The sequence below is a fragment of the Bos indicus x Bos taurus genome, chromosome 12 (assembly GCF_003369695.1).
Source record: "Bos indicus x Bos taurus breed Angus x Brahman F1 hybrid chromosome 12, Bos_hybrid_MaternalHap_v2.0, whole genome shotgun sequence".
Classification (NCBI taxonomy): Eukaryota; Metazoa; Chordata; class Mammalia; order Artiodactyla; family Bovidae; genus Bos; species Bos indicus x Bos taurus.
The window spans coordinates 17,999,449-18,022,961 of NC_040087.1; the positions used below are offsets into that span (position 1 = coordinate 17,999,449).

Genomic DNA, 23,513 nt, shown 5'->3' on the forward strand with positions numbered 1-23,513 from the left:
CAGGCTCCCCTGTCCCTGGGATTCTCCAGGCAAGAACACTGGAGTGGGTTGCCATTTCCTTCTCCAATGCATGAAAGTGAAAAGTCAAAGTGAAGTCACTCAGTCATGTCCGACTTTTAGCGACCCCATGGACTGCAGCCTATTAGGCTCCTCTGTCCATGGGATTTTCCAGGCAAGAGTACTGGAGTGGGTCGCCAGTGCCTGCTCTGGACCCTGCTCTAGCCTTCTGCTATTCTTCAAGCACTCCCTATGTTTATTGTTGTTTTGGTTTGTTTTTCTTATTTTTTTTAATTGGAGTATCCTTCCTTTGCAACATGGTGAAACACTGTGTTCAGAGAATTCTTTGGTCTCTGGAGCAAACCACTTTGACATAGTGAGAGTGAGTATGGCCTAATGTGGGAATCAGAAGACCTGACATTTAGAGCCCACCTCTTCCACGTGTAAGTTAATGTCTTTGTCTTAGATTCTTGCTTTGTAAATTGAGACAGACCAAAAAGATTTTAGTATTTCTAGCTCAAATATTTTATGATTCTACAAAACTATGTAAATGTTGAGAATTAGTTGCCACTGCTGAAGCTGTGCCACTACTTTAGATTGCTTCACAATGTGTAAAATGTTGAAGAAACATTTTTCAAAAAAGGATAACAGAGAGGTCTCATTTCCCTGCTCTCCTTTACCTCAGTTTTTCCCAATTCTCTTTGGATCATATCTGGTATTTGTATATCAGTTATTTGAAAGGAATTATACTTTCCCCAGCGAAGTGTCTAATGACATGGGAAATAGCCCCTACCCTTAAAGAGGCTTGGAACCTATAGGAAAGTAAATCATTGTGATATACTGTGAAATAAGATAAGCCATGAGGGTCAAAGGAGGGAGTGATCAATTGTAAGTGGCTGGGAAAAAACTTAAACTGGGTGTGGAAATGTGGAAAGATATTTGGGGGAAAATTATGAACCACATTGGCAATGGTACATGAGTCTTGATTTAAGACTAGTAAATTAGTCTCAAAAGTCTGTTTTTAATCCTTTAAAAGTGAAGAGCTAGCTCTCTTGGTAAATGAGATATTGTACAAAAGATATTGTACAAAAGATATTATACAAGATAATTTTGTTGTTGTTCAATCGCTAAGTCGTGTCTGACTCTTTGCAACCCCATGGATTGCAGCACACCAAGCTTCTCTGTCCTTCACTATCTCCTGGAGTTTGCAGAGATTCATGTCCATTGAGTCAGTGATGCCATCCAGCCATCTCATCCTCTGTTGCTCCCTTCTCCTTGTGCCCTCAATCTTTCCCAGCATCAGGGTCTTTTCCAGTGAGTCAGTTCTTCCAGTCAGGTGGCCGAAGTAGAGTTCAACTTTAGCATTAGTCCTTCCAATGAATATTCAGGGTTCAATTTTTTTTATGCACTACTTTAGAATATATGTGTGTATATGTGTGCATGTGTGTAAACACACAGGTTTTTTGAGGGAAATAATTTTGAAAGAGAATATATATGCTTTCTTGTCTTCTTCTTCTTTAGCTAGGGACATCATTATAGACATTACTGTATTATTCATGGGTGAGAGTGCCATTTGCTTCTGGAAAATTTTGTGCTCTTTACCCAGTGTTTTAATTTTTTTTTTCCTGCCTTCCCCCTCCCTTTCCTTGTGAATTATTCTGTATTTCTCACAATTTCAGATTCTGTCAATCCGTAATGCCTGTTTTCTCTAACTTGCTCTCCTGAGCTAATTAAATCAGTATGTCCTATTGTAAATGCCCTTTGTGCTTTTGAGTTTTTGGCACAGTTGATATTGATAAAGTTCTTTTCTTCCTTCCAGGCGGAGGATTATTTTCTTAGGAGTATTTTTCAAACTTTACTATGCATGGAGGTCTTATTAAAATAAATTTTCTTATCACGTGGTTCTAGGGCAGGACTTGAGATTCAGCATTTCTTACAGGCCCCCAGGTGGTTCTGATGTTGCTAGCCCGTGGACCACTCTTTAGAGTGGCCAAATCCTAGTTGACTTTACATGATTTTGACTTTAAAGTGAAGTGCTCTGTTGGTTCTTTACACTGAGTCCACAAAGTAGGTATAGGCGTGAGTCTAATTTCCCATATGAGGAGGAACCTAGGAATCTGTGTCCCAGCTAGCAGCTCATTAGCCATAGATGGAAGGCAGCTAATACTCCTTAACTAGTTGCAGTGCGCTGTGCACCAAAAGTGTTTGTCTAATTTAATTGTCATAATAATCCTGTGATGTTGTTAATACTGTTTTCGTTTTTCAAAAGTGGAAGCAGGCTCAGGAAGGTTAAGCAGTTTGTCTAGAGTCACCCACTTGGCATATGAACCCAGATTGGTTTGATTCCAAATTCCATGTTAGTCTAGTAAAGTTCTCCTTTCATTGTACCACATTATTTCTGTTTATTCATTCACACTGTTTTTATTACCACTGTAGCATGTAGTCCAGCATGCTGCTGCTGCTGCTGCTGCTGCTGCTGTGTCGCTTCAGTCGTGTCCGACTCTGTGCGACCCCGTAGACAGCAGCCCACCAGGCTCCCCATCCCTGGGATTCTCCAGGCAAGAACACTGGAGTGGGTTGCCATTTCCTTCTCCAGTGCATGAAAGTGAAAAGTCAAAGTAAAGTCGCTCAGTCGTGTCCGACTCTTCATGACCCCATGGACTGCAGCCTACCAGGCTCAGAGCTCTGTCCATGGGATTTTCCAGGCAAGAGTACTAGAGTGGGGTGCCATTGCCTTCTCCGTAGTCCAGCATAGGAGACAGTATAAAATTTTATTCTAAATGAAAAAAATAGCATGTACGTTTTTTATCTCGAGTAACAAGGTGGACTGTTTTGCCCTGGAGCTAGTCGGTACTGGAAACGGGAGAAAATGCAGCCCTTTGTGAGGCCCTCCTTTGTGTGGTGTGCTGTCGCTGTTGATCTACTAGATTCCCCAGGAAGAAAAGATTAGAAGACTTCACAAAAGGAGAAAACGAGATTCTAAAAGAAGTTACTAGTGCATCTGTATGTTCCATTTATGTAACTCTCTGAATGATATTTTAGTATAGTAATATAAGTATTTTTTAAATCTGTAGTTATATATATAGTTTAGGGTTGAGAAAATTAAATATTTGAATCAACTCTCAGGGAGATTGAAGGGAAGGGTGAGAGTGAGGTGAAATGGAAAACTAGATCTCTTTATAGATTGAAATGTTAAAACTGAGTTCTTTCTGAGTTTTAAACGAAAAATTTCAGGTATGCCTAACATCTTCTGTAAGAATGAAAAAATGTAAAGTCCAAGAATGAAAAATAAAGGAAGGCAATATCTTAGAAATAAAATTTTTGATAGAGACCTTGTGTTCTACTAGTGAAGTAGTCTAGAGAGAAGTTAAAAAAAATACAAATATACAGAAAAAGCACAAAAATAAGGATAGTAACTTAGTTCATATGAACAATTATCCACTGAAATTCGAATAAATTATTGCTTTATAAAGCTCTAAGATATAAGTAAGCTCAATTTAATAAAATAACTCTTCTTTATAATTGAACCATTGAAGAAGCAGTGAGGCATTAAATGGTTTATTTATGTGGTTCTTCATATGTTAAAAAACAACAAACAGAAAACCCAAAGAAACTGAGACAGATAACTGTTATAAATTGTTCCACATCTTCTCTTGTATTGAATGTTTTTGTGAACCTGAGTTCTTGATCCAGATCTGTTTATGGTTTTAAACGTAAAATTTTTTCCATTTCTAGACGTTTGTTCAAGTGCCATCTTGTCTTGAGCCCGGGGCTTGACTCCTCAGTGTGTTCTTTTCTCTATGTACTTGTCTGTTTTTTTAATCTTTGGAACACCCTGACACACGTGAGAAATTGCTCGAGTTCACTGTGGAGGAAAAGTATTCGTGACTTGTCCATTCATGTCTCCCTTCCCCTCCCCCATTGTCCATATGACACATTCTCCTTGTTCATGAATTGGCACAAAGGACTAAAGAAATTCAAGAACAAAAAATCTCAAACTCAGAAATGTGCCTTAGGTAGCTCACAGAAACTTGCTTTAGGAAGCAGTGCTTGTAAGAAGCTCATCACTAGCTTCTTTGGAATCTGATCATCATGCAGACCTACATCAAAATGACCCTCACTTATGCATATTACATTGCAGTGTAGAAGTGACGATAGGTAACATTCAGCACTGTTAAAAGTGCTGAAATGTGTTCACTCATTTACTTCGCACAAATGTATGAAGTAGATACTCTCATTATCACCACTTCATGGATGAAAAAGTGGAGGCACAGAGAGATTAAGAACGTTTCCCCTATCCACAAAACTAAGTTGATAGCAGAGCTAGAATTTTGATCAAACTGTCTTGGTCCCAGAGACGGTACTTTTAACCTTTGTGCTGCCTCGTGGTGTATATTAATTTACCACCAGGTATATGCACTGTTGTGATTAGTTTCTTTATTCATGTTTTATCTGTGTTTGTGTCACTGTGCTATAGCAGATCCTTCTGTCTGGATTTTGGCGTCACCATATCCCATTTAATCTTCCCAGAAGATAAACATTGCTGTTCCTGTTTTATAGACAAGAAAAAGCTGAGGTTCATTCAGAGATGCCATGTAACTTTCTTGGTGTGATTCTCAGCAAGTTATGTGCCTGTAGCTCAGACTGTATTTTCATCATCTGTAAAATGGGCATGATAATACTTATCAGGGTTGCCATGAGGAATAAATGTACATTTATGAGAATGGTACCTTTTAGAAACATCACAATTAATCATTAGTTTTCTTTAGTTCATTTTCTCTACTATACAGGGATTTCCTAAGAACAGAGGACTGAGAACACAGTTAAACAGTATTGGATCTGTTTGTCCTGGCTTACAAGTATGTAGAAATTTTCTCTTCTGACGTACCTCTGTCTCTCTCACTGCCTTCTCAGAATGGAATAAGTTCAGGGAAAAACAGGTGTAACTGAACTCCAGCATTGTTAAATATGGGCAGTGTTCTCTGTTATACTGCCGTTGGAATTTGTTGTGGTGCTTTAGTTGTGAATCATGTCACTAATTACCCTGAGGTCAGTGCTCATTAGTCAAGTACAAACAAGAGAAATGGCAATTGTAAAAGAATAGCATGGAGATATCCTCTGTACTTAACCTGTTGAAATGGAAGCACTTGTACTCTTGTTCAGAGAGTCTTCTATAAGGTCATGATGTTAGAAAATTACCTGAATATAGTCCAAGAATTTTCAGTCTCTAAACTAGTGTCATTCATATCCTAACTGTAATAGTGAGGAGGGACTTTGGAATCTGGATGTGCAAGGAACACAAAAATAGAGGTATCTTATGAGATCTCAGTTCTGTTTAATGGAGTTTCTGAATTCCTCCAGCAAAATCAGAAGCTGTTATTAATAGTTTAATAAAATTTTAGAACCACTCTAGGGCAATTGTTTTTAAATCGTGTAAGTTCAGTTACTTTTAATTAAAAATAGAACCAACTTTTTGACATCTATCTTTTCCAGATTTTTATGTCATGTTTTAAAAACTAAACTGTCACAACCTAGTCTGTTTTAAAATGCATTCAAGTGGCCTTTGCATATGTGGCTCTATTAATTTGCATATTGGTTCTTAATCTTTTCTGCTACTGTCAGAAATAGACAAATATCAAAGGTGTTTTTGGTGTCTTCCTGTACATGCTAGATTTAGAACACAATAAGAAAACTTAAAATAGGAAACAGCTGTGTTTTGTGTCTCACTCTTTCAAAAAAAATTTTTTTATTGTTCTTGCTCAGCTTCAGCCTCCATTAAGTTACAACAGATAATTTCTCTTTAAGATTTTTATTATACTCTTTAAGAATTCTCAAAAACTAACATACTGCACTGTGTACATGTGCTGTAATTTATTCAACCAATTTTCTGCACTTGGACATCTAGGGAATTTTCAGTGTTTTCCAGTTTCAAATAATACTGCATCCTGTACATATATGTATTTTTATATTATGAATATATTCATATTAATATATGAATATAAATAATATATATTCATATATAATAATATATTCATATGAATATATGAATAAAATATATATTTATATTATTATATGAAAGTGTGTCTTCAAGGTAAATACCTAGAAATCAGAATGCTGGGTTAAAGGATAAGAGTGAGTGAGTGAGTGTGTGTGCGTGTGCGTGCATCAAATTCCCACCCATTAGCGTTACACCGTTTTGTTTCCCACCAGCAGTATATGAATGTTATCAATTTCTCCACAGGGCTGCTAACTTAATTTTTCCAAGTAACACACATTAAAATAGTCTTCCTACTCATCATCACCATCATTTCAAAAAGAAAGCATTTTAATAAGGGGGAAAGGACATAATCAAAATAGAGGATAAGAGAATCTCTTTAAAATTAAATGAAATAAATATAGCTCCTATTGTGATTGTTTTTTTCTTTTTCCTGAGTTTAAATGCATCTCTTCACTATAATCAGAGGGATGGGAGTTTTTTGAAATGCATACTCGTGTCTTTCCTTCTACTTGGAATCCTTCAGCGCGCCCCCCACCTCCTCAGAGCTTGCCATGGCTGTATCACGGCTTATGAGGGATCTCAGCCCTCCATCTCCAGACACGGTGGATTTGGTTTAATCCTTTCAACATACCAGGTTCTCTCCAAGGAGGCCTTTGCATCTGCTACTCCCTTTACCACCATTAAAGGAGTAGACAAGTCAAAAAAAAAACAAAACTCTTACCTGACTCTACCTTAACTTGTTATGTGACCTTATGAAGTTACTTGGCCCTTTACTTCTTCCGTTTCTTCTACCTAAGATAAAGAAGTTGTATAAATGACCCCTGGACTCTTTCAGTTTTAAATTATGAATTTCCCACCAGTCATTTTGATAGGAACATAATGAAACTCAACACATTCACCCTATGACTAATAACTGTAACTTGGCCATAAAAGCACATATTTGTTTCTCATTCTATTTTATTTCCATAGGTTATTCCTATTTTTATTTAGGTAAAATTGGTATATAACATTATATAAATTTCATGTGTGCCCCACTGCAGTCTGACAGCTGTATACACTATGAAAAAAGAGATCATCACCAAAAACCATTGATCACCATACAATAGATGCCCTTTACCAATTCACCTACCCCTTAGCTCTTATGTTCTAGTAATCACTATCTGTTCTCAGTATCTACAAGTTTTTGTTTTTTAAATTCATTTGTTTTGTTTTTTTAGATTCTACACAAGTGAAATCATTTGCTATTTTTCATCTGACTTATTTCATTTAGCATAATGCCTCCTGGATCTATCCATGTTGTTGAAAATGGCAAGGGTTTTTTTTTTTTTTTATGACTGAGTACCATTTATTCAAACAAATATATAACAGACTCTTTATTCATTCATCTGATGATGGGCTGTTAGGTGGTTTCCATATCTTGGCTATTAAAAATAATGATACAATGACCATAGGAATGTATATATCTTTTCTAGTTAGTGTTTTCATATTCTTCAGATAAATACTCAGAAGCGGAACAGCTAGATCATGTGGTAGTTCTATTCATAATTTTCTGAGGCATCTCATGCTGTTCTCCACAGTTGTACCAATTTACATTCCCACCAGCACTGTGGGAGGGTTCTCTTTTCTTCTCATACTCACCAACACTGTTAGTCCTTCTCTTCTTGAGAATAGTCCTTCTAACAGGTATGAAGTAATATCTCATTGTTGTTTTAATTAGAGATGTTGAATATATTTTCACATTCCTGCTGGCCATAAATATGTCAATTATTTTCAAAAAGTATTGGTTGAATCTATATAAAGCAAATTTTGAGTTTGAAAACCGTTAATTAAATTTGTTAATTATCTCTACTTCTGGGGTCCTGCATCTTGAATTCTGTTTTGGCCACTGCTTTTAGCACTGGTAATTTTGTTCCCCTTTAAGGAGTTACTGAAATAAATCTTTTTAAGAGATGGAAGAAGGAGAAAGACTTGTTAGAAAAGTTTGCCTGGAGTTAATTTCATATTCTTTTATTATCCTGGTTTATTGCCCTGTTTAAGTGATATTCTTTATACTTTTACAAAATTGACTGTCAAAAAAATTGGTAGCAGACGTCATGAAAAAAATGAGATAAAAGAAATTTAAGAACTAGTGATTTTAGGATAGTGTAATGTTGACCTCTGGAAAATGTTGCTATTTAAGAAATATTGTTGATCATTAAATATTCTGGTTGATTTAAATATGTTCTGTGTCTTTACATTTATCCATTCATTCTTTTAGATTTGGAGTTTATTTTTTAAAAGTCATAAGTGGATTATTTGGTTTTCAGGACAGCTCAAAAGAACTTTTTAAAAATAATTTCCCTTAGAATTTCCTTAAGATTCATCTACTAGTAGGCACTGTTTATAAAAAGTTATATATAAAAGGGTCATATCTTCCCTCATTTGTGATATCTGGGGTTGGATGTGGCATGCAGGTATTAAAAAGTTCTTGAGTATTGAAAGTGAAAGTGAAGTCGCTCGGTCATATCTGACTCTTTGGGACCCCATGGACTGTAGCCTACCAGGCTCCCTCCTCCATGGGGTTCTCCAGGCAAGAGTACTGGAGTGGGGTGCCATTTCCTTCTCCAGGGGATCTTCCCAACCCAGGGATCGAACTCGGGTCTCATGAATTTCAGGCAGATGCTTTAACCTCTGAGCCACCAGGGAAGTCTTGAGTGTTGGGAGATAGTAAATAAAGATCAGTCCGCAGGGCAGAAGTTAATACAGTGACGAAAGACTGGGTACCTTGTTCATCAGAGGTCTAAAATTGCAGTTGCCTCAGATTCTTGCTAGCTGCATACCAGTTATAAGTTAAATGTTTCTCAGTTGGGTTTATGAAATTTGCTGATCTTCCATTTTCTATTCCTCAAGTGAGTCACTAATTCTTTCAATACCAATCCCATAATTGAGGTTTATACATCAGATTGACTCTCAGTATTTTGAATGCAGGATATGAAGATAAAACTCCTTGATAAAGTAGTGCCTTAAGTTCCTTTTAATTTTCTGTGGATATAATACATATATTTTCATACATTCTTTTGTTAAACAAGCTACTTGGTTGATTTGCTTAGAAAAGATCACTTCTAAGTTTGAAATCAATCCTTAGGATGTTGGAAAGTGGTTTTACACACTTCAAAACTTTTCATCTTACTTCTTTTACTTTAATACGGAAAGGAAGATTAATCATCTACTCTTTTATAAAGATGTAAAAAACAGTGGGCAGTTTGGGGGGAGAGGGGCTAGTATGGTCATTCTAAGGAAACAAAAAGTAAATTCTGAGTTTTCTTAATACAGATTTTCTGGGTAAAAGGGAAAGAGATAACCCTCTGAATGTATAATTTACTTAAAAATGCAAAACCAACAGAGAAAAATAACTTTTGTACCCTCTTTGTCCCTGTAGTTAAGATTTACCTAGGATTTGAAGCTGTAATTGAGGAAAACTAATATTTGTCTGTTATGTATTCAAGGAGAATCTTATAAATTTTTTGATTCATCTTCCTGTTGACAAGCAGGCAACAAAAATTTCTCCAGTAGTAACAACTATCTGATGACTATTTTTGCTTATATTTTAAAATAATACGAATGCTTTTGAGGTCTTGCTCACAGATACTTAATCCAAGAAAACTGAGAAATCTCAGTTACAAACTCTGCACCTTTCTTCTGTATTATTAAATTGTTAGTTGCTTTCCAACTCAAAATTATATGTTTAGAGTGCTAAATATATTTGTTTTTTCTGAAGAATGGTATCAAATAAAGGTACTTCAGGGTCAGTTGAAGAAAACATCTTTATAACATATATACTTCTCTTGGCATATAAAGAGCTACGTTTAATTTCTTCACTAGTTTTCTTTTTTAAGGGTTTATTTTGTTGTAGGTTCATTTGAAGGAGACTATCACTCACTAACAAGAAAATCCTCCACTGTTATTTTTTTTGAAATGAATTTATTTAGCTTACTTCTATGATTTATTTGAAACATTGCAACTCAAACCCAGAAACAGCAAAATTCAAACTTAAACCTTAAAACAAAGAGTGTTTTGTTTACCCAAATTTGTATTCAGGACTTGAAAGATTGAAAATGTGAAAATCAGATAGATTGAATGCTAATAAATAATTTTTTTAGTTAACTTTGGAAAACTGCTTGAATTTGAGGAAAGAAAAGATATGTTGGAAAATGAAAGCGTTTCAGTGTAGATAGTGCTTCATATCTAAACTTTAGCTCAACGTGATACCTTATTTATGTTTAGTAAAATGAATGTAATTGTACTTAGTTATTTGACCCTCTAGTTTTGCTACTTTTTATGGAAGGACCTATATCCTTACTTCACAAGTTATTTTGACATACAATAACATCTTGTCTACTTGAAATAATATTCTTCAGCTATTCAATATTTGACTTAACAACCTTGCAATTTAAAGAAAGATGGATCAAGGCCTCCAAAGTTCAGAAAAATAATGATTGTAAACCTAGAATTCTATATGGAGAAAAGTTCTAATTGACTGTAAAGGGAAAATACAAATTTCTAGACGTTTAAAAATTTGTTTGGCTTAAATGATCAAAACATATGTACTGATCACTGTCTTAAGTGTCAAGTATTATATGTTATTTCTCTGATCTAAAATACTTAAAAAACAAGTTACTTATTGTGACATAAATATGCCTTTAAAATATACCTGTAGTAGTATTTTTTAAAATTTACTTAGCAAAATAACATTTTGTTGGTTTCCACATCACTTTTTGTGGCATATATCGTTTTTTAAATTGAGTGCTGTTAAATGAAGAAAATGAATCAAAAGAGTAATTTTAAAGTGTACTATTCTATATATACAGTATCTGCTTTTTACAAATCGCACACCAAGACAAAATCCTAAATATTATCTGTAAGAGTTGGACATCCTCAAGTAGTGTCAGTGTGTCATTCTACAGAAGGCATTTTTACTGCGTTTTTGAAAAATACTCTAAAGACACTTATAGATTCTTTACATGACTCTTTCTCATTTATGTTATTATAGTTTAAGAAACATGATTAGTCGTTTCAATTAAGACTGAAATCAAAATTAGGTGTATATTGAATAAAGGTATTAAACACTTAAATGAAAATTTTAATATTTGTTAATTATTTAGTATAAAATCACTGTGATATTCAAAGACCATACAGATGGTTATCACATGACTTAAATCATGATTACTTTTATATTTTGAACAACTTTTCTAGAGATTTTTTTTTCTAATGAAGAGAAAGGTACAAATCAAAGTGGCTCAGAAAAATAAAACTGAGTGTATACAAGAACAGAATACATTTTAATGCTTAACACATCAAATACTTTTTTAATACTAAAAACTTTAAAATGTCCACATGTTTATTTTCTTTCTGAGGTGGAAAAATTGTTGTCCAGGAAAACACTTTTCACAGTTGAAGGACCTTGGAGGTTCTGTCCCAGTAAAGTCCTGGTGTTCTTATTTCAGACAGCTTATATTGTAGATTCATTATCAGGTATCTTATTTTTCAACGTCTGTAGGTTATGTTGAATAAAGTTCTCTGTGCCTTGAACTTCAGAGAATCTGGAGTCACTTCTCCTGGTAGACCAGTTTTTCATTTTTATTGAATTCTGAATCGTGTCCGACGTGAAATAGTAAATGATAGGGTCAAAGCAACAGTTTAAAACGGCAATGCAGAGAGTGATTGGGTACATAGTCCTTACTGCTATTGCTGCTGAGCAGTTGACAAATGTCTGTGTTCTCATAAGAGAATATAAAATAAGGTTGATATTGTAAGGCACGAAGCAGAAACAGAATATAACCAAATGTACAAATATCATTCTTAAAACCTTAGTTTTATTTATTTTACTTCTACTTAATGTTACAGGTTTATTTAAAGTTCTCAGCACCATACTAGAACAAGTTACGTTTAAAATGAGAGGAATAAAAAACCCCACTATTTCTATGAAAATTACAATCCTTGAGAGAAAGGTTTTCCATGTAGCTGCTGGAAAATTTTCAAAGCAGGTTGCTGAAGTATTGCTGCCCGGAGATGGAACAAAAACTGCTGGTGCACTTCCTCCCATCACAGTTAACCACACAGCAATACAAACAATTTTTGCATTTCGTTTAGTTCTCAGCGTCTTCGACTTAAATGGGTAGACGATGGCCAGAAACCGGTCAGCACTAATACAGGTTAAGAACAGAATGCTTCCATACATGTTGGTATAAAAGGACATCACTGAAATCTTACAAAGTAAATCCCCAAAGGGCCAGTTCCTTGTTGCAAAGTAAAATATCCTGAAGGGTAAAGTAAAAACGAAAAGCAAGTCTGACATTGCCAGGTTAATCATGTATGTTGTTGTTTCATTCCGCACTTTGAGAGTACAGATGAAAATATATATGGCGACACAGTTGGATATTAACCCAAGCACAAACACCATACTGAACATGCACCCATACAAGGTGTACTTAAAGGAGTCATTATATATGCAGTCAGAGCTGTTATTGCTTACCATTATAAAGGCACGTCCAGTTTACAGTGTTGAAGTCCTTTGGTCAGCAACAGTCTCCTTTGATACTCAGATTGTGACTACTTTGTAACCTCCAATGTATTTGCAAATCCTTTGGATCTTTGCAAGGTTTTACAAATATTTCTTTTTCTTCCAAAAGAAACATGAAGTTTGTTGCTATAAAGTTTCCACTTGATTCTTCAACAAGAAAAAATGTTCATTTTCGAGTTTCCAGAAAATCTGTGATCCCAGGGCTTCGTATTAAAAACACAATGAAGCCAATCCATTGGATTATAAAGTTTAAATAAAAACTGTGTTCTGACACAGAGTAAAACTCCTCATCCTGTAAACTTCTGTTTCCGTGGTCAAGATGAATATTCCAAAATGAAAGTTTCTTTATGCTGCAGAATGTTTAAGCTGAAGTTAGCAATCACATTTTGCTTTTCAGTGCAAAGTTTCTGAGACTTAAACATTCCCAGTTCAATCTCACTTACTTCTTACACCTTTTAAATGAAGTTTTCCTTTTCGGTATTCCTGCAGTGGATCCCAGATGGGGTAAGCAGAGGAGTCTTTCAAAGGTTCCGAAATAAATTCCTAAGCGTGTTTGCTCCTGCTGACTTGGAGGCCTTTTCCTCAGTTGCCAGCTGTGTTGCGAGACGGGCTTTCTCTGAAGAGAAAAAGAGAGGCTTGCTTGATTTGTAATGTGACATCACAGGAAGAAGAGGCTGGGCTTGAACAAAGAAAGGTTTCTGCCCAGTTTGTTTGCAGTTCCTTTAATCTGATACCCTATCTGCTGGGGATATACCTAGGAGGCTTGCAAAGGGCCTCTGACTGTTTAATTAAGCAGTCTGCCCTTTAACTCCTTTTTTGCAGAAATGCCTTCTGGAATGTTGGCTACCTCTCAAGGAGGTTTTTTAAAAAATTCTTTATTTCTTTTTGGTAGTAATCGAGAGAGAGGGAAAAAATCTGTATGTGATTGCTTCTGTGTTTGGGATTAGACTTTTTGGGGGCTGGGGGGAACTAAAATGTGTAGGTATATTTATAGATTGAAATTGTTGGTGGTAACTTAATATAACGTTAAAAAATCTGTTGGCTGTAAAAGAGAGAAATTTCATTTTTAGTCGTAAAAAGGATTTGAGTTGAGAGACCCAAATTTTGCCACCCTTGGCTTCTGTTTTCCATAATTGCTCCTCAAGATTTAATTTAATTGCCATGGTTGTGAATGGCTCCAATCCTGAATCTCTTTACTTTTTCATAAACATTTTTCTCACATTCTTTCCTCTTTTCTAGAAACTTAAGTTAATATTTTATAGCACTTCCATTTTTTTTTAATAATCACTTTTACTAAAGAATAAATTCTAAAATGTTTCTGTTTGGTGTGTAGTATTAAGCTTATAGAACAAAATTGCATCTTTGTAAACAAAGATATTTTTTCCCTATATTGCTTGAAATAAATTTTGGAAAATAAAAGTTACACTACTTGGCTAAATTTTAGGTTCAGAATTTTATTTTAAGCACCTTCCCCCCGCCCCGCCACCAGCCCTCCCTCTACCCCATTTCTTATGACATTAACTATATATTGGACTATGGGTCAGATTTTGTTTTCGTTTAAAAGCTCTTGTGAGTGTTTTCTCGCTGTATATTTAAAGTGTACTCATTTTTAAAGCCCAAAGAAATCAGAAGAAAGTATATGTGGGAAAGGGGTAGTTGAATATAGATGTTACTTCCTCAAAGAGTGATGATATCACAATCTATGGACACATTTTCTTATTTTTTCTTATTTTATATTGCCGTTTTTACTAGATGTAGAAGGGCTGAAATTCTTCCTTTAGGGTATCAGTGAAGGAAATTTAAGAGCAATTTATTTTTCTTTGATGAATTACGTAGCTAATTTAAAACTGATTTTGCAGCATGTTTTATGCTGATTTTTAACCTTTTTAATTTGGACTGCACTCTCACCAAGATCAGCAACTTTTGTTGTTTGTTGATGAATATCCCCTGAATTATAGTCTGTTTTTGTTGTTTTGACTAGGAAATTTATAATCAAGTGACACACAAAAAAATAGGAATATTACTTGCACTCAATAAACTTAGAACTTTAGAAGGCTGAATTTCTTTGTATCACATTGGTATGGAAGAGAGGCAGTATGTGTTCATAAAAGAAGACAGGTGGAAACTTAGAGTGAACAGTAATAAGGAGAGTAGTTAATAAGTTTGTATTCTCATTGGGGAAAAATTTCTGTTACAGTTTCTCAGTAATCTACTTTCAAATTGACAATCTTTTTAGGTATATCGTTAAATAATGAAATATAATCAGTTATATGCCCTGATCTTGTTTGCTTTTCCTTTCATTTTGAATATGGCATTGTCCGATAAAATGAACTAATGAGACATTGGAATATTCTTCCACATACTGATGTTATTCACTTGACTTAATATTTAGTTAACTGTTCATTTGTAGTTTTTTCATGTTTCATTTGCTTAAAAATGGATAGATCACTATTCATTGAATTAAACTTTGTTATTATCAGTATATTAGTATAAGTTTGTATTTCCAAGTTTTACACAGTGCTTGGCCCTTAGTAGATACTCACATGTTTACTGAGGCATGAATTATACTGATAAACTGGTATTTATTGAGAATTGTTTCTACTGAGGAAGAGCAACAGCAGAATGACTGTTTGAATGGGAAGATCATTGAATGCTAGATGTTTCAAAATATTTAATTTGACTTCTAATTAAGGAATCAAAGTGAAATTAGACAACTTTAAAATTCCTTAGATTAATATATGAAAATTGTGAAATAACTACTTACAAAGGCAGTTAAATAAGTCTAAGTACTCGAGTATATTTAATAGGTGCTTTTGTTTTGACAGACTTAGGAGACCAAACAGTTTATTATGAGATCTGTATGCTCCTGAAGGGAGGCCTGGTGTGCTGCTGTCCGTGGGGTAGCAAAGAGCTGGACACAACTGGGCAACTGAACAGCAACAGACTTCTCAAAGTTAAATCTGGGAATCTCTTGGTTTCTTATATGGGTTTTTTAAGAGCTGATTTGAAATTTTATGAATCTCATTACCTTTCACTTTTCTCATCACTTTTCAAATTTTTATTTTATGAAGAAGTCAGGTCAGTAACTAGCTAGCCTTCAAAGTATATATATTATTTATCACTCTAGTAATGATATAGTTGTGTTTTAGTTGTATAACTATTTTTTTTTTGTTGTTATCAGTTTGAGAGAGGATTCTGTTAACTTGTAAGGATTTGAGTAACTTTTGAGTTCTTGACTAAATTTCTGCCATAACTGTGGTTGTGAGAAGGCAAGAAATCTGACTTTTTAATGTTGTTGTTTAGTTGCTAAGTCATATCGGACTCTTTTGTGACCCTGTGGACTGTAACCCACCAGACTGTAACCCTCCTCTGTCTATGGGATTTCCCAGGCTAGAATTCTGGAGTGGGTTGCCCCTTCCTTCTCTAGGGGGTCTTCTACTTTTTCATGCCTGATTCAAAATAGGCTTTCTTGAACACCGCTATAAACAAATAATGTGTAAAGTGGGCTCCTCAGCTATTCTTCCTTTCTGTTTTTTCATATTGGTTCATATTGGTTATTTCTAGCCTTAATGGTAATATCAGTTTTATCTTGTACCTTCTTTATTCTCACTGCTGTCTTCTTAAACTGACCCCGCTGCTCTTATCTATATGGTTGTTGTAGTGTCTTACTTGTCTTATTTCCAGTCCTACCAGTTTACCCTGCCAGATAGTCATAGATCAAGTTATGAATGAATCAACTAATTATTTATTCATTTATACCTTTCATTTCATCCAAAAAGGACTTAAAGCAGGTTATAATTTTAAAACTGTCAAAACTGATAGAACTAAATATTTAAGATTTTATTTTATGTAAATTATGCCTACATTTTAAAAGTTTAAAAAGGGAGTTGGTGTGGCACAGTTAAAAGTTTTTAAATGTGAGAAATGTGAGAGAAATTATTCTGAATATTAGTCATATCCATTATTCTAAAAATTATTCCTCTTGAATGCAATAAATGTTTGCAAAAGCAAAAAATAAAAATCTTAAAACATAAATTTTTGAACACATTAGTAAAAGAATAAAAAATAATACACCATGGGAAAGAGAAGAATGGGAAGGGCAGAAAAATCTAGGTGAGGGGAAGCTGCTGCATTTGGCACAAGGGAGAAAAGGAAAATAAAGTAGATTGCATAGTTTTCATTTAGTGAAAGAAAACAGTCCCGGATGTCAAAGAAAGAAATTTGCTTTATCTCAGAAATACATTGTGAATCTTTACCCATGAACCACTTCAAATTATGATCTAATGGTAGAAGGTATGCCATTTCTTGTTGACTCTCAATTTGGGAAAACCGCCCAATGTCAAATTTTGGTTCTGGGAAAATGTATTATTTGTTGGAAGATTAAGATAGTCCAAATATATGCAAAAAATTGAATGAGAAAGTATGTGAAATAAATATATTCAAGTTTAAAAGAGAGTGTGAGACAGTTAAGTTTTTAAATGTAAGAAAAACATTCTAAATTTATTTTATTCATTTTGAATACAAGAAATGTTTGCCTTGATGAGAAGTTATTCTTCAGGGTCCTTTTCCATCTCAAATTTACACCTATGGAAAAAGCCAAAGTTTTCTCATTTTAGATTTTTCCATGATAGTTTCTATTTAGATTTAGAAGCAAAACTTCCTCACTTTGAAAAAAGAACATTTATAACGTATGTTGATAGAATATATTTGTTTTATATAAAAAATATTTTAGCCTAACAGGAACATTTGTTAAATTTGTGATAATTGATATCATTTGAAAATGATTCACCTTTCTGTTATTACTGCAGACACATAACACTTTATGTTACTCTTTACTGGAGCAAGAGTCATCTACGCAAGTTCAAACGGTGCGACCAGCTTATAGGGATGGGTGGGATTAGAAGAAAGATTTAAAAGCTAATGGATGGTGATTTATAACAAAGTAAAAGTGTATAAGAATGATGGTTGTAGCAGGTTCAAGCAAAGAGATGAAGTAAAGAGAAGCAAGAATGTGGTGTAAGACTTTACTTGGGTGAGCATGTTTATCACTGTTAACACTTGAGTTGTTCCCTTCCTCCTTTTTTCCTATCTTCCTGCTCCCCATTCCTTCATCTGCCCCTCTTAAAACTTTATCCCATTTTTCTGTGAGGCCTTTCAATCTCATCAATTCCTCTTCTCTACTTCCACGATACTTAAAGTGTCTCACTTTTAAACTATATTCATATAACTGAATTAGGTTAAAAAAAAACAAGGAAATACTTGTAATATAGAGTATAACAATAGCTTTTGTACAATATGGAGATGAGAGTCAATCAAGTCAGTTAAAGGGCATCCAGAGCAGATGATGTCTAGAGAAGGCTAGCCTTTAAAGTTGAATAAGTTTCAAATTTCAAGACTTGATGACTAGAGCCATGCCTGATAATAATGTCTTAGTGTAGTCCATGGGGTTGCAAGAAAATTGGATGTGACTTAGTGACTAAAACAACAAAAACAGCAGTAGTCTCACTAGAATAGTCATGTCTTTCTCAACCAAAAACACAGAAGATAATTTGAGTGATTGTCTCCTCAGTTCTCTGAAGAATGCCTCATAACTAGTTTCATTCTAAATTCCTAGAAGGGCAATGAGTATATACATTTCATTTCTTTCTTTCCTTTTTTTAACGAATGATGTATTTTTAAGATCTAATACTGTGAACATGATTGCAAATACATTTAAAAGCAGAAATACATTTGACTTTAAGCATTAATGTAGATGTTTTGCTTTTAACCTAGCCTAACCAAGCCAAAATTCAAAGGAAAAGATTTTTCTCTTTAACATATATTAAATGCAAAGGCATATGGAAGAATTAATCACTAAGATTCTAAGCCACTACTAATCCATTCCCAGAACAAAATTTTCATGGTCACTTCTTTTTATTGGTTTGCCAGTGTGTTCATTTTAATCAACTGATTTCACATTCTTGGGAATTTTGAGGACTTCCTGTCAATACCAGCTGTTACCAGTGCTGCCTCAGAAAGGTTACAAACAAAAGACCGGAAGGACTGACTACAAAAGGGCCCCCTTTAAAGCCAAACCTTTTGTTTTGTTGTTGTTTTCAGTTAAACAAGAACGAACTGTTTCAGACTGATCAAAACAAGAGAAAGATTGCTGGATTGTTGTCCTGGTTATATGGATAGGGAACTAGGATAAGCACATTTAAATTATTTTTCCTGGTTATGCTATCTTTATCTCTGGTATGCTGTATTTATTTGTTCATTCAGGAACAGATATTTACTGAGTGCAAACTGTGTGCCAAGAACTCTTCTAGGTGTTGGGAGTATAGCAGCAAACGAAAGAGAATTCCTGGGCTTATATTTTACTGTGGGAATACAGGCAGTCAATAAGCAAACAGTTGTATGGTTAGACATATGGTAATAAGTTCTCTGGAAAAAAAACCCCTACGTTTATTAGGAAAAAGGAGGTTCTAGTAGAGAGTTATAGGAAGGGTAGGACATATGGTGATAAGTTGTCTGAAAAAAAAAAAAAACTACATTTATTAGGAAAAAGGAGGTTCTATGTAGAGAGTTTTAGGAAGGGCTCATTGATGAGGGGGCATTTGAAGGAACACTTGAAAGAAGTGAAGAATAAATCACATAGCTGTCTTAAAAATTACCCTTTAACTATTAAACAATCTCTTTTTAAAATTTATTTTTAACTGGAAGATAACTGCTTTACAATGCTGTGTTGGAGGGAGAATTAAGAGAAACAATCTTATAAAAAGCTCTCCTCAGTCTCTATTTCCCAGCTTTATCTTCCATGACTTTACTCACCAAGTTCCTGTCCCCAAGATTTTCATGGCAATTGGAAATCTCTAGATAGTGTTTAAATTTGACGAAATTCTGTGTGTCTGCTTCTGATTTTTGTTTGGCATGGCACATCATAAACTGGGAGCTTTGTATTGTTTTGGTTGTGGCTACTTGAAAGTGTTCTTCAAGCTAAATGCTTCTAGGAGACTTAACTATCAAAAGAGCCCCAGGTCAGTAGTTCAGTTTCAAGTCAGATCTACCCTGACTTCTGTGTCCCTGTGCAGTTGTTATTTTATCTTTTTCTCTTCGTGCTTTGGCTAGTACCCTGTTACCTCAAGGGACTGAATTTTCTTCTGCTGAGTTCAGTTTTCCAATAAAGCAGTGACATTTGACAACCTGTATTAACTTGTTGATACAAATGCCAACTAAAAAATGTCTCTTGCTAGCAGTTTCTGCAAGAATTAAGTCCTTGGTCAGTGCAGTCACTGAAGTTTAGCACTCCCTGAAAGGAATTCAGGGCAGAATGTGCTCTGGGAAAACTGGCAGAAGAGGCCTTCTGATAGGCATTTTCAGGAGAAATTTTTTATGAACCTGGATTCTTGCATCTTTCCGTGCTTAGAAAAGCACTGACACCATTAACCTTCTACCCAGATGGATGCTTGGTTGCAAGATTCACCTTCACCGAATGCAGGTATATACCGACCTCCCCCGTGACCTCTTCCAGCCTACAGTCCTCAGTAAGATACTAAATAAGCTTGACTCAACTTTAACATTGTGCTTTTGTTTGTTGGTATGTTTTGAAGTAGGCACAACTAGGTTAGCTTTCTTGACTTCTGTTAATTATCCTACGTATGGTTGAATGAGCATCTGGGATCTTAAAGGTAGTTCTATCCCCCTTGCCTTTTTTTCCTTGATAACATAGTACCCTAAGTTTGAATCTACCTTCAGATTCTGGTTACCATGTCTGTCCTTCACAGTCAAGTCTTGGCCTTACTGTCATTTTCTGACATATGACCATTATCCATCCCTACTTGTACCTGGAATCATGACTTCAGTTTTCTCTGACTAAACTCTGCTACTTTCTAAACACATGTGATATCATTCTGTGAGGTTTAAGGTTTTTCTAGGAATACATTTTTTATTTATAATGTAGGAAAGATATTATTAAGGTTCTTAGCAATAATAAGAGAAACAAAAAAAGCTTAAAAGTGAACAGATGATATAACTCTACTATTCTAATCAGCTGTTTATAATTTTCCAGGTTAAAAAATGTTTTTTAATTGAGATACAGTTGCCCTATCACAGTGTATTAGTTTCAGGTGTATAACGTAATGATCCAATATTTGTATATATTGTGAAGTGGTCACCACAGTGAGTCACATCACCAAATGTAGTTAGAATTTTTTTCTTGTGATAAGAACTTTTAAGATTTACTCTTTTAGCAACTGTCAAATATTCACTGCAGTGTTATTAACTATACTCACCCTGCTGTATCTTCTATCATGACTATTTTATAACTAGAAGTTTTTACTTTTTGATCCCCTTCCCCCTTTTTGCCCACCCCCTGGCTCTGGCAGCCCTCAATCTGTTCTCTGTGTCTGTGAGCTCTTGATTTTAGTGCACATATAAGTGAGATTTTACTGTAGAGTCGACCCTTGTCTGCAAGGGATTGGCTCCAGCACTCCTGCAGATACCAAAATCTGTGGATGCTCAAGTCCCTTATATAAAATGGCATAGCCCAATCAACCGTCTATATCCACAGGTTCCACATCCCCTGATATGGAAGATATATTTGTCTTTGTCTGACTTATTTCACTTACCATAAAGCCCTCAACTAAGAGTTACCTGGCAGCCTGTCTGGGGACGATGTGCTGATTCACATAATCACCCTCACAGACAAGAAACTGAACAGTTCCATCTCACAAGAAACTATATTCATATTTCTCTAGCCTGACTATACCTGCCCTAACCCCTGGCCATTATTAATTTGTCCTTTATGTCTAAAATTTTTCTTATTTCAAAATGTTATATAAATGAAATCAAATAGGATTATCTTCTCAGCCAGAGTCTCTGGAGATTCATTTAAGATATTGTATATATCAATAGTTCATACTTTTTTATTGCTAATATTTCATAGTATGAATGTACTGCAGTTTCTTTAACTGTACACATATTAGAGAATATCTGGGCTGATTCTAGTTTTTGACTATTACAAGTAAGGCTGCCATAAACTTTTGTGTACAGGTTTTATATAAACATATGAGTTTTCACTGTTTTGGATAAATACTCAAAGAGTGCAGTTGCAAAGTCATGTAATTATTGTGTTGTATGGACTCCCAGATATTTTCCAGAACAGTTATACCATTTTGAATTACCATCAACAATACATGGGTGATCCAGTTTCTTTGCATCCTTGCCATTTTTTGGTATTGTCTCAGTTTTCTTTTAGCCATTCTGATCATGTAAGGATAGCTCATTGACATTATAATTTACATTGCCCATCAGGATGATGGCTAATAGTGTTGAATATCTTTTTCTGTTTACTTGTGATCTGTGTTTTCTCTCTGGTGAAGTATCTCTTCAGGTCTTTGCCCATTTTCTAATTGAATTGTGGGTTGGTTTGTTTGTTTTTTACCACTGAGAGTTCTAGAATATATAAATATTCTAGATTCTAGTCTTTTGTTGGATATGTGGCTTATAAATAATTTCTCAAAGTTTCTGTAGACTCTTCCCTTCATGTGGTCTTTCTCAAGGCAAAAATTTTAAATTTTGATGAAAGTGCCGTTTATCAGTTTTTTATTTTGTGGATCATGCTTTTGTTGTCAAGTCTTAAGAACCTAGATCCCCAAGGTTTTCCCCTATGTTTTAAAAGTTTTATAGCTTCACATTTAATATTTAGATGATCCATTTCCAGTTTATTTTTACAAATTTGAGATTTAGGTCAAAGTTCATTCTTTTTCCATTGATTTGCTTTTGCACGTTTGTCAAAAGGCAATAAAGAACAAATGGGACAAATAGATGTAGAATTTAAACTAACCGCGTCAATGACTACATTAAGTGTAAATAGTCCAAACTCCAATTAAAAGGCAGAGATTCTCAGAATGGATAAAAAACAAGACCCATCCCTTTGCTATGTACAAGAAACCAGTTTTAAATATGAAGGTGTAAATATGTTAAAATTGACATGAATCAAAAGGATAAGTGCAGAGATGGCACTGAGGGTAATTCTAAGACTTGTTCTGTGGGTAATTAAGTGATTGATAACAGATAACCAAAGAGGATATGGAAGAAGTCTTAGCTGATTGGTGGTGAAGGTAATACGTTCATGTTAATATTTGAACATGTTGGCATTTGAGATACTTGCCACATATATGTGCGGACATCTGAGGTGTTTAGTTGGAAGCACTAGATCTGGAATTTGAAAGAGTAGTTTTAGTCAGAAATGTATTAATAGATTTAGGAGTAAGCAGAGATAGAACTAAACTCATGATCATGGCTCAGCCAGCATATATATTAGCAGAAGAATTCTGAAAAATATCAGTGTTAAAGAAGTAGTGAAGTTAAATGGGAAAGAACTGTCAGGTCAAGGCCTGCCCACAATTTTGTGTTTTGTATTCTAATTTCCTTTTGCAAGGTAAAATGGTCTTATAATGATTTGGCTTAGGATAGTACAAAAACATTTCCTGTAATGTAGGGCCAATAATATTTCTTAAAATGCCCAGAAAACAATAGCAATTCCTGTCTTCCACTTCCCCTATTGTTAACTTTTCTACTAGCACTGGAGACCTTGTACTTACTTAGATAATCAGAATCTCTTTTAAGAATACCTTGACCTGATAGCCTTGAAGTCCTTTACTCTCTGGAGGCGTTCACTCTTGCTTTAGATGTATGTTAATATGAAAGATCAGGTAGAATAGACTTACAACTTCTACTTTTTCTATCCATATTACTTATTAAGTGGGATTTATACTAATATTGCTGACAGGGAGAATCTGGTTTCCTTCACATGATTAAGTGGCAAAATGGAGTGAAATGTCCAGAGAGTGATTATGCTGAGAGTTAATTTAAGTAGGTTAGCAGTGACATAAAACAGCTTACCTGAAACCCAAGAGTAAACTTCTGAATCCTGAATGCAAGCAGTGCTATAGATACAAATACATAAATTTTCAAAAG

At 34.7% G+C, this 23,513-nt stretch overlaps 2 protein-coding genes across 3 annotated transcripts in view; one reads left to right on the forward strand and one right to left on the reverse strand.

The window, feature by feature from the left end:
• RB1 (RB transcriptional corepressor 1) overlaps positions 1–23,513 on the forward strand; it is a 120,325-nt gene that overhangs the window by 74,291 nt on the left and 22,521 nt on the right. The gene's annotated exons all lie outside the window — the stretch shown is intronic.
• LPAR6 (lysophosphatidic acid receptor 6) lies at positions 11,086–13,185 on the reverse strand. The gene has a single exon (XM_027557244.1). The coding sequence runs from the start codon at positions 12,507–12,509 to the stop codon at positions 11,484–11,486; it is 1,026 nt and encodes a 341-aa protein (XP_027413045.1). The 5' UTR covers positions 12,510–13,185; the 3' UTR covers positions 11,086–11,483.